This window comes from Seriola lalandi, unplaced genomic scaffold (assembly GCF_002814215.2).
Source record: "Seriola lalandi dorsalis isolate HSWRI2012SDOR001 ecotype SW California unplaced genomic scaffold, Sedor1 jcf7180002049658, whole genome shotgun sequence".
In the NCBI taxonomy this organism is placed as follows: Eukaryota; Metazoa; Chordata; class Actinopteri; order Carangiformes; family Carangidae; genus Seriola; species Seriola lalandi.
This window is the reverse complement of record NW_019520211.1, coordinates 64,096-76,006: the sequence shown is the minus strand read 5'-3', so window position 1 is coordinate 76,006 and position 11,911 is coordinate 64,096. Positions and strand designations below refer to the sequence as shown.

The 11,911-nt window shown below is 38.5% G+C and overlaps 2 protein-coding genes across 2 annotated transcripts in view; one reads left to right on the top strand and one right to left on the bottom strand.

Moving 5' to 3' along the window:
• Positions 1-521: 521 nt before the first annotated feature.
• garem1 (GRB2 associated regulator of MAPK1 subtype 1) lies at positions 522-9,057 on the bottom strand. Its single transcript, XM_023398561.2, has 6 exons — positions 8,690-9,057; positions 7,749-7,889; positions 7,378-7,508; positions 5,777-6,979; positions 4,821-4,975; positions 522-4,336 (listed from the first exon to the last, which is right to left on the bottom strand). Exons 1-6 carry the CDS (start codon positions 8,808-8,810, stop codon positions 3,487-3,489), a joined length of 2,601 nt encoding a protein of 866 aa, XP_023254329.1. The 5' UTR covers positions 8,811-9,057; the 3' UTR covers positions 522-3,486.
• Positions 9,058-9,610: 553 nt separating this feature from the next.
• Positions 9,611-11,911, top strand: part of ncf2 (neutrophil cytosolic factor 2) — a 6,155-nt gene continuing 3,854 nt past the window's right edge. The window contains exons 1-4 of the mRNA XM_087171241.1: positions 9,611-9,831; positions 10,057-10,139; positions 10,345-10,453; positions 11,374-11,571. Of these exons, the coding sequence (XP_087027367.1) occupies positions 9,658-9,831; positions 10,057-10,139; positions 10,345-10,453; positions 11,374-11,571 (564 nt within the window). The 5' untranslated portion in view covers positions 9,611-9,657. The remainder of the gene's footprint in view (positions 9,832-10,056; positions 10,140-10,344; positions 10,454-11,373; positions 11,572-11,911) is intronic.

The window sequence follows — 11,911 nt, the reverse complement described above, 5'->3', positions numbered from 1 at the left end:
TGCCAAATTTGAAGCAGGTCCGTCGAGGTGCTATTGAGATATTCTGTCCACGAGAATGGGACAGACGGACGGAAACCCGAAAACAATCAACATTTGACATCATTGCTTGGAAAAATGGCTTAAACAATTATTCAATTATCAAAGTAGCTGCAGATTATTGATCAACTAACTGATGGATTGATAAACTAATTGTTGCAGCTCTAAAGCCTAACAACACAACTGTACCTGCTATGGATTTCATGTACAAAAAGTCCAAGACTGCACTACACATTCCTAGCATGTATTAGCTGACTGATTTTGTGTATTGTGATTATGTTGGTGCATAATATTATATAAATATTATGCAGGACTGATTTAAACAAGCATTCTAATCAGCAAATGTTCATCACCCATTATGTTTTGCTAAAGTGCAAATCCCTTGCATCATTCAGGTTTCATATGACTGTATGGTGCAACTGATCAACGGTGCAATCTCATGTGAACAGCGCTGCACTGTTTCTTGACTGAACAAACCACAGACATCAGTTAATCCATTTTTAATAGATTATACAATCAAAAATAGGGAAACAGGAGTTAATTTGAAAGATAACTGTTCGTAACTCAAGATTTCAAATACTATTCCAGATGTTATCAAACCCAGTGTCACAGTCATTTCCCTCCTTTTTGCACAAAAATGGCAATAACTCATCTGAGCATCAGTCCAGAGCTGATGGCCATTATCAACACGGAATACTCTTTAGCATTGACTGCTTGATGGTGATGTATGTTAATGGGACTGGGCTGGTTATTGTAGTGTGTTCACAGTTTATATCTCAGAATTATTCAAGTAAAATGACTGACTTGGAAGAATTCTTTAAGCAAGCATGATTTTCTCCTGAAATTAACACTGTGGTAATTTCAACACACATAATACTCCATGCCCTTTAATTTCTTTGTTGTTCCTTCCCATGATCTCTTTCGAGTGCCATGGGTATTGCATAGGACATTAACCGCCACATAATAATAGTATCAAGAGACACTATGTCATTCCCCGTGAATAAATATGGGTACTGTACTGGACTAAGTTGTAAGAGAATCTGGAAAATTACCTGGACACATGGCTTATTAACATTATCAGTATAAGTGTTATTTTAATGCATGGATTTATAAACAAAAGTAGAACCCAAGTTTTGCAGGATAAAAAAAGAACGGAAATTTGAACATAAGCTTTTTCTCAATAAAAATAATTTCAACATTAGTAATCACTTCCTTTAAAAAAAAATTACATTATATTTGCATTTACATACAAAATGAAAATATCAAGTAAAATATGTAACAACCCACTGCACAGTGACAGGGGAGAAAAAACGACAGCGGTTGGCCAACAGATTACCAGGGTTGTATAGATGCCATTTTTGCTGAGGCACCTTCATATATCATCCATAAGAATTGTCAAGGAGCTAACTGTTTTGCATATTGATCGTTATGTTAAATAACTGCATAAATAAATCAACTCTGAATCAACGCTATAGAACAAAAATGTACCAAATATAAACCAACATTTCATTATAGCAGATCATTTTCAACTTTAGTTTACATGCCTCTGAGGGTCTGAAGAAATACACACTCAACACCATTCCCTCAGTTCACGTTGAGATGTTAGAGAATATTCTCATGACAAGAGACTGCAAAATGAAAATGTTAAGCCAAACTGAAACATCACATATTTTAAGGTCTCTGGGTTAAGGCGCAGAAAAGCTCTTTTATGTGTTTCTTGCATTAGAGGACACTTGTAATACAATGAGAACAGAGGAGACAAGACGTACCTTTTTAGTTTTGAAAAAACATGTAGTGCATTCACTCTCTCTACATAGACTCTCTTCTTTTATATGTTTATATTTAACAACTGTAATTCATAAGACTGAAATCTACCAAAGTGCTTGATGCATAATTTGTATTCGATGTAGAATGTAATTTGTCATTCCCTCTGTTGGTTATTTCCATGTTAGTCTTCGAGTAAAGACATCATTTTGTTAGGCATCATTCATTCATTTGCAGTTATAAATAACCTCAAGTTAGAGAATTTCTAGATTAAAGCAAGTAGCAATATAGTTGAAATTTAACTTAATATTAAAAAAAGGCATCAAATAGAAATAAGACCTTGCATAAGAATGCACCTCTTGAGAGACCATGACAATCATTTGAGTTGGCTCACTCTTAATTAGCATAGTTCTGTAGTGTACAATCACACCAAGAATGCAGATGCAATTTCTTATCACTAACAAAGCCCACGTTGGTTTAAATGCATGCAACCGTTTATCTTCTAAAACCAGAGGGTAAACCAACTCTTTTAAGTCATATCACATAGATGTCAGCTACTTCTCCGTAAACATTAAAAGCTGATTTTGTTTTTAGAACCTGTCTTCAAAAATTAAATGTTTTTCTTTTTACCTGACACAATCTATTTAGAGCAGGAAACCAAATTCTTATTTAAAAATGCCAAAGCCCCACAGCCCCACAGCCCCCCCCCCGTTTCATTTCTCAAATTAATTTTCTAAGGAACTGTACATCAGTATGATACTGCAGGCTACACAATATGGTTTCCATCACTGACTTTTTTTCATCATTTGGAAAAGTAAAACAAACGTTCACTGATGTAGATGAAGCTTTGTGCTTAAGAAGAGCTGAAAGGGGAAGGTTTTTTTAAAGAACACAAGTACATCGTAATACTTGTTAGCAGTTGGTGGACTTGACTTCATTTGACAGTTGGGAATTAAATCAACTGTTTTGTGACGTTTAGAAATGCACTTGTAGTAACCTTCTCTAACACGTCCCCTGACCTTGTGAAAACCATGCAGGAATGAATCCCATACAAAATGAATTAAAACACTGCATACAGCAAATGTCACTAACTGCATAACTATATAAATGCAAGTTTGAGATATAAGCTTGTTATTATTAAATTTTTTGAAAATTATAATATGATAATTTTGGGGGGATGTTACCAAAGCCAAATTTCCAACTGTTTGTCCACTTGTAAAATCACTGTTGTTTTTTTTTACATTGTTTTTCATGTGTTACATAAACAATCTATACTACAGCCCATTCTCTGGTTGCGCTCTTTTAAAAATCCTTAAAATAGGACCAGAATCACACAATGTCCTCATCAAGGAGATCCTGTCCTTGTCTCATCAGTGTTTTTCTTTAAATTTGTTGGTCTGTGTAATGACATGAACACCAGTAGGCTGTGGGTGAAAAAAGTCCTAAGTAGTTGACATGAAAATATCTTCATGAAAGTGCCAAATGATTCCATTCAGTTAGTACATAGCAGTCACAGACTTTAAGTGGGCTGGGACGTATTAACCAACTATCTTCCGCACAATATAGTAACAAGGAAATAAATTCATGTTATACAAAAGAAACTCTGTGGCTTGGTGTGCATAGCATATATACTGAAGGCATGACTCTCTCTGCTTTACAGCAGGCTTTAGTGTCATATACTGTTAGTTATATCTTGGGTCTCCACCCATTTATGAACTGCATGAGTTTCTTCACCTGCAGTTTGCTTAGCTTGAAGTCTTCAGACAAAATCTCCTCAGTGAGCTGCAACAGTAAATTCCCATCAATCTTCTCAGAGACAAAGAGAGAAACAATGTCATCTGGCAGGCCAATAAATTTTAGAGATTTGGACACCTCTTCAATTGAAAGGCCAGCCAGGCTGGATGGGGGCTGCCACTGTGCAGTCGGAGAGAAGGATGGACAGTTAAGAGTTAATGAGTCAGAGATGGAATAAATCTCTTTGGTGCTCTGCTCAGGCTGAGTAAGTGAACAATTTGGAGTCTCCTGCTCACTGTCACAGAGTAAGTCTGTGCACTTTTTTATGGCATTAGATTTTGGCGTTCTCGGGGGTAAGATGGGGCAAGAGAGGCTCTGCTTAGTGTTAGATTCTTCTATTGGCTTGTCTCTGTACATCTCTGAATTGTAGCTTGAAGATTTTGTGCAGAACTGATTCAGAGAAGCATTCTGCAACCTGAAGTCATTACTGCTCTGTGCATGCTCTCGACCATCAAAGTCAACAAGGCTTGATGTGCAGGTTTTCGGGGTGCTCGGGGATCTCTTTCTTGGGTAACTGTAGTAACTCCGACAGCTGGCTGGTAGAAATTCCTCCATGCAGTGTGATTCTCCTCCACTGAAGTTATTTGGCCAAGACAACCTCGAGGACATCCCATCTGATGGCAGGCTACCACTGGGCAGAGAAGCACTTGGCTCAGTGCTGTTGGATTTACCCCAGGTACAGGGGTAGCACACACGGCTTGGCTCTTGTGGGTCGGGTGCTTCTTTTTCACACGCTCCACTACTGTTGGAAAAACATAATATTGTTTAGTGGTAGAGAAGCAAACTTCCTGCAGGCCTCATAATATGATTTAAATATTTAATAATGAAGTAACACATGACTTACTTTACAGCTTTTGAAGAATGAAGGTGAATAAAAGATTAAGGGCAAAGGAGAAACTTCAATGTGCAGATGCTATTACTTTTTATCTGCACTCAAATCTATCATGAAAGACTGTACAGATTAAATATTTAAGGGACACCACGAACTTTACATAAGAAATTTCTAGGTGGATTTTAGAGGGCGGTTGAGAGGAGTAAGAAAAAATAGATGGAGAAAATGGTTACCAAGGACTAAGTCATATCAACATACTGTAAATCAGCCTTTGACATTAGAATAATACTGTGAGTATATGCAGCATCACTTTCGTGTCCTGATTTCCCCTTTGTTATTGTAATTAGGTATAATTGTTGTCACAGGTGTGCTATGAAATGCTTCCTGTTCTTACATGTTGTGGAGACCAGAAGAATAATAGGAGAGGGTTGGACTTGGAGACCGAGTCTCTTGCTGACGTGGCTTTGACAGGATGGGCACCGATGGCATCTGTTTCAAACTTCGAGGAGGGATTGGTGGGGCGTTCAAAAGACGACATTCTTCCTTCACCTAGAAAGGAAATGACCTAATTTTAAAACTGACAGCAAAACTAACATGTTACATGTAACATTCACTATATAATAGTTTTATTGGTAAACGCAGTGTCTGCCATTTTTGCACAGGATTCAGACTGCCTATCTAAGCATGAGGGATTCACATGAAAACAATAAATGCATGACATCCAGTGCAATTGTACCTCATTCATGACAGCCTCACTGTTAACTTGTAACTCTCTTTACAGCATGTTAGAGCTGTATTTCGTTAAGTCAGATCAACCTACTGCTGTTGCTTCACATTAAAAGTGTTCAACTGGTGAAACATGGGGTTACTTTTATTGTGACACAGCTACAGAAAACGCAACATATTTTTCACCATGGCTACAACCCACTGAGCATTCATCGAACAACACTATAGATATTTTCTTCATCTTTTGTCAGGTGAGTAATGGAACAAGAGGGAGCAGCTGCAGTGAGCAGTGCAGGCTCCACATCTCCAACTCTACAGCAGGTAACCAGCTCTACTGTGGCCTGCTGTTGTGTGGAAAACTACATACACTATATGTAATAGGAAATCAGATCCAACTGCAATTATTATTGACTGACTTTAAACTCTCGTTGTTATGAGAGTTTGTTTATTTGCACTGTAAACTGATACATCAGTTGTTGCTGTTGTATTTCTGAGATAGTAGTTGTCAGAGAAGCTGTAGCTGCTTAAGGAGTGTTTGGTGTAAGCACAGTAACCATAGGTGCCAAATCAACCACGACTGAAACCTTAAGGATTACAACTTTAAGAATAATGGGTAATACTCACAGCTTCAGACTTGGGTGGGACCGGTGGTGGCGTAAGAGAGGCATCCGAACTGGTTACTGCCCCAAGAGGACAAGTGACTGGGTATGATAGGGCTGCTGTTGTGCCACAGCCATTGTTGATGCCTCGAATGACCTCACTTAAAGAAGGTTTTGAAATCTGGCCTCTCAAGTGATCCAACCACAGCTCCTCATAGGGAACATCCGACTTGTTGAGGGATGTTTGTTGGCTTGTACTGTCCAGCAGCTCAGGGAAAAAGTGTTCATTTTCTCCTGAGTCTGAAGCAATGCTATCAGATGGCAGAAGAGCCCAATCTCCACATAGTGTCATACATCCCTGCAAGTTGACCTCACTGTTACCATGCAGGTTGCTGCCGTACACACACACAGAGAGTCGGTGGAAGGACTGGGTGAGTTCATCGCGGGCGTAGGTTAAAGAGCTGGGAATCTGCATGTGGCTTGAACACCCGTTGGAGCTGCTGCTGCCTCCGCTGCTTCCACTGCAACTACCATTCCCGCTACTTCTCTTAGGGCTCTTTCCATCATCGTTCCAGTCTGTCCGCACATCACGTACGGCACGAGAATAGTCGTCTATGTCAAACTGCTCTTGGCAGAAGGTGAACCACCGATGTACCATAGTGTCTAGCCACAGCTCCCCTTGCAGCAGTTCCTCTGGAATAATAAATCTAGGCATGGCCATGTGAAAGGGAAAATGGATGGGGATAATTTTGTTACTTCGTAGAATGCAGCACACAACCACTGTCTTTGTCTGAATGTTGACCAACTTATAGCGATGACCCTCACGGATGAGGTGGAGGTCATACTGGTTGCGGGGTGGACTGCTGGGTACTGTGACATTGACTGGGAGGCGGGTTTTCTCCACAATGTTCCTGATGGTGTGCTCGCCGTCCTGCATCTGAAGCTCCAGAGGACTACACGTGCTGAACCTGCCTTTACACTGGAAAGGCAGGCTGATGCTCTCGTTGGTACGATGGTTCATGCAGATCAAGCAAGGCATCTTGCCTCGACCAATCTTACTGATGGAGTTCAGCTTCCCGATCTTCTTAAATATTGTGTTGAATCTTGATTTCTCTTTGGAGGTCTTGGCATAGAGGATCTCGGCCTGGCCCATTAATGTCAGTTCATCGCCGGTGCTTAGTGTAATGTTGTAAACTTCTGTGTCTTCATTGCATTCCCCTGAAGCCATCTGTGCAAAGAGGACATGGAAAAGGACAAACCATGAGGCTGGTACATCAACAGTGTGAAAAGAGGTTCAAACGAAAAACTGACCAACAAAGACAGCATGGAAGGATATATTTTAATGGTGTCCTGGCTTAAGTAGCAGTAAGTAGGCTGGTTTGAACTTGCTTTGTGGAGCTCACAAAACTGAGCACCACAACATAGGTTTAAACCAGCCTACTCAAAAAAACTCTTCTTACAAGTCTTAACAGGAAGATTTCTGATCTTAACTGGAAATCTTACTTATGGAATACCCCTGATGTCAGAGTAGTAGAAGTGTTAATAATATGTTATATGGCATAGCTATGATATGCTATAAACAGTCAGAAAGCAATCATAATGAACCCTTTAATAGATAAAATATACCTTAACATTGAATGTGATTTCCTCCATGACATATACTCTTTCAGGGAATGCTTTGGCAACCTCCTCCACACTGTTGAAGTACTGCACAGGCTCCTTGACATCTCTGTCCTGCTCCAGTAGCTTAAACTGACCTTAAGAAGGAAAGTGCATACCAACGACAAGGTCAAGCAAGCATTGAACCATCATTAAATGGTCTGTAGTGCCAAATTTCAGCAACCCACATCCTCCATTGCATTGTCAGGATTTGAGAGTTTGGGGATTTGCTGTGCATTAACCTCATTAACCTTTTCGCATTTTGAATATAAACAGCGATACCTTATCAAGGACAATATCAGGCAAACTTTAGAAGCATGTATGTAGAAGTAGCTCACCTTCGTAGTGTACTGGGATCTCTATTTTGGGCCCAATGACGTAGTGTCCCTCCTCCAGACTGTGAGCAGTAATAGTCGTCCACTGACGGCAGGAATGAATCAAGAGGTAGTCATTGTCTCTAAGCCCTTCAACCAACTGACCTGCAGAAACAAAAACAATTAAACCATTCACAAAGCCAAGCACTGATAGCAGATTATATCTTACAACTAAGGAAATATTGTACCACCGCTCGATAGTACAGTAGATATCAGAATATCAAATGCAAAGTAAATTTACCAAACCTTCAGAATAACTTCTTGATATATGTTGCCATTTTGGCACATTTTAAGTCTTGAAGACATGAAACATTAATAACTGTCAAGTTATGTGAAATATCATCAACATAACACTTGAAAAAGCAAACTAATGTTGATCGTGATTGATATTAACAACAAGTATGGTATCTCAGGCAGACTGTGTTATGCTTGGAGTGGGTAACAGCGGCACTGAAATGAACCCTGATGACCATGGTGATTAGCCCAAACAATTAAACATCATCAGTCAGGAAAACCATAGTGACTGTTTCCTTGTTTGTGTCACTTTTGAGCCTCACAGGATGCTCCACTCAAACCAAAGTATTTGTTTACAACAAATTCAAAAGTCATTTGATGGCTTTATATGTTGTCCCTAACATTTCGTACCTTGCTACCATGACAATAGTTGTTCTTAAATCAACGTACCGGTTTTAATTACACAGCTACAACGTGACAGCGGAGAGTTACATGACATACAGAAAATAACACTGACACCAGCTTTTTTTCCCACGTAAACATGACGATTTTGTTGGGAAACAGTTCAGACACGCTGAGAAAATTCAACCGAGTTTGTCTGACTGCTAACTAGCTGCTAGCTACCGCTGTGCTGTAGGTTGAAAACTTGGCAGTGTCAAAAAGTTACTAACCGTTGTCCAGCTTGGCAATTTGAGGCAGCCTATAAGCACTGACCAGTTGATCTAATGGCAAGGACGTCGTGCTCCATGTAACATCTTTTAAATTGTTGTACAACATTGTTCCAAGGTCCATTTTGCTAGCTTACATTAGCCAAAAGGGAGAGCTAACTTAGCTGTGTGTAAACACGGTCACAAAACGCTACACTAAGCTAACCAGCTTCACAACATATCAACTCTCCATCTACAGCTTCACGTTTGGCACGTTTCTTATTGACTGTCGCATATTCCCCTTTTCACCTGCCTACGATCATTAAGATCTGTAGTCTGATAATGCAGCAGAGCCATGTTTGTTTAGCTAGCGACGATTGCATCAAGGCAAGTTAGCCAAATGAACAACGGAAACACGTAATTTGTTCTTTTAAAATAAGAGTTTAATTTATTTATGGATACACAAGAGATGTTAGGGTTAACATGTTATAGTTCTTGGTGAGTGTATGGTATTTGCTAATGGGAGATCAGTGCCAGTATCTGCTGGAAATTTTGTGTTGTAAAGTTTGGCACTGATCCTGAAAACTAAAAGACAAGAGGGCAGAATAAAGATAGCCCCTTCCAAAATAAAACACCACCTGCTGCTGATCTATCTCTCATTTATAAACTGTTATAGAAGAGAAAATTATATATTTATTAGTCATTTCTATTTAAACACACAAACCCACGCATCCACACACACACACACACACACACACACACACACACACACACACACACACACACACACACACACTGAATTGCTACACAGCTGCCCAAAAATCACATGGGGAGAAAAAGAACAATCATTGGGCCTTGAATCTTGGTGGTGTGGTGGAGATGTAAATTTAGCAACAATGACAGTCATCACACTTCCTGATCTCGCTGGTACAAATCAGAGGAGCTTCCTTAACCTGGTCTGTAGTTGACTGTTGTACTCCTAACCAGCAGCTATGTCTTTTGTGGACACTCTGCGCCAGTGGGATGAGGCTGTCACCTATGCTGAGAGACAGGATTTTCAAGAAGCACTCAGGATTTTCCTGTCAATCCAGGAACCAAACTCCAAAATTTGTTTTGACATAGGCTGTCTCCATCTTCTTAACCAAGAGCTGGATGCTGCAGAAAAGGTACATGAAAAAATGCAGACTAAAATATTACACACAATTACCTTCAATATATATGATGTAATATTGCTTATCAAAAAGTAAAATCTTGTTTGTGTGTCACTGATAAGACTGAAATGCTGAGCTATTTTAGTGTCTCTAAGTGCAAGTCATTGAGAAAGAAGAAGTAGAGTTTACAGTTTCTCTTTTCTTCATGAGGAAGTCACAGTGTTCTCTTGGTTTCCTCAGGCGTTTGATTGCAGCATACGCAAGGATGAGCATTTGGCTGTTGCTTTCTTTCAAAGAGGAATCACCTTTTACAGAAAAAAGAGGCAAGAAGCACCATTCATCATGTCCACATTCATTTTTATATTGAACAGTGATTTCTACTTTGTAATAGACACAATTTGCTTTTGTTATCACTAAGTTTTATCCCTAATCATACATTTTTTTTAAACTTTTCTTTATTTTTGTGTTTGTATTTTTTTGTGGTTCATTATATGCAAAAGTAAATAACTGGATTATGCCTGTCCAAAGGTATGAGGAGAGTTTAGGTGATTTCCAGCAGGCCTTCAAAGCACTAAGAGGCAACCAGCTGATAGATTACAAAGCACTTGGCCTCAGATGCAAATTATATGCATGTGATGTAAGTATTTAAAAGTGCCCAATCATTTTTATATGTTCTTGTTATATATGTAATTTAAAAATTAATAAATTAGGGGAGACTGGGGACAGTTGCAACCCTTTTTGCATTTCTCTGTTACTCTGAAAGTATTTGGACTAAACCAACCAAATTCACAACTTACATATTAAATGTACATCTGTCTGCTAATTACCCATACCATTTAAAGATGATTACATATGACATATCATTCACAGTGTTTATTTGAATGGAAGAATTTAAATGTTACAACTGACCCCAAACCTGGGGATGTTTGCAACATGTTAAAAATGCATTCAATTTCACTAATCAACCTTTGCTTTTGGTCTCAAAAAGTACAGTATTCTGAACTATGCTTTGTTCTACAATAACATTATAGTATTACTTACTTTATTTGATAATATTTATCAAAGAACAGTTATTGAGTTTTGTTTTGCATAGAACATAGGCATACCTTGAGTCAAAATAGGCACAATTTATTTATTTTATTGCTTATGATAAAACAGACAGGTAATTATATTATTTATATTATAAGACCGTTGCTTACAGAGGCTAACAAAATAATTCCAACCGTCCCTTGCTGCCATCCCTAGTCTCTCTACTTAAGACTATTCTTCTGTATTCTGTGCATTACTGTCAAACAGTTCAAAGATGTTAATTCTGAACACTCTTTGTTTAATCTGCATTAATGACTAATGATTCAACAGTTTGTCTGTTTTTATTTGGCTATGTTGCAAAGTACAACATATTCACTAATTTCCAATATTTAAAAAAAATGAATGAATGGAATCATGAATCCTAATAACAGAGGTTTAGATGTTATGTTTGATTCTGTGGTCTCCAAAGGCTTGAGGGATCAAAATAGTGACAAGTTCCTAATGCATTATCAACGTTTCCTGCCACAGGTTCTCCACAACATGGCCCTGGCTGAGGCTCAGCTGGGCAAGTGGGAAAAGGCCCAGGAAAACCTTGTGAAAGCTCTCAACTACAAGACAGAGGCCAAGCTCAATATCATTGACAGAGCTCTGCAGTCAACCCTGGTTAGTTTTATATGTGGTCACTGTTATCAAGATGCCATGAAAAAAAAAAATTGTGATTTCACCAATATATAACAATTCAGTTATTTAATATGTTTAAATGTGATTATATTCATGACAAGAAAATGTGAGTATTTATTTATTTATTAAGAGTGGATAAAGGCATATATTAACCAAGTGTATTTGAAAGTGAAAATACATACATCAGCGTAATGCTCCTAAAACCGGAGAAGGATCAAGGATAAGGCATGGACTGTTACTGTTGTACAGCTAAAAGTCATACTTTTGTTTATTATACTTTCTTATTATATTATGTTTATATATTAATCCAAGACACACACACACACACACACACACACACACACACACACAAATAATATACTGTGAATATATAATTATTATTAAT

Bases quoted from the DNA above. Each gene is read 5' to 3' on its own strand.
- garem1 (XM_023398561.2), bottom strand. From the start codon at position 8,810: ATGGACCTTGGAACAATGTTGTACAACAATTTAAAAGATGTTACATGG. The intron at 7,890-8,689 runs GTTAGTAACTTT...TTGTTTCTGCAG, and splicing joins AATTGCCAAGCTGGACAACG to GTCAGTTGGTTGAAGGGCTT. The intron at 6,980-7,377 runs GTATATTTTATC...CTCTTTGCACAG, and splicing joins AAATCACATTCAATGTTAAG to ATGGCTTCAGGGGAATGCAA.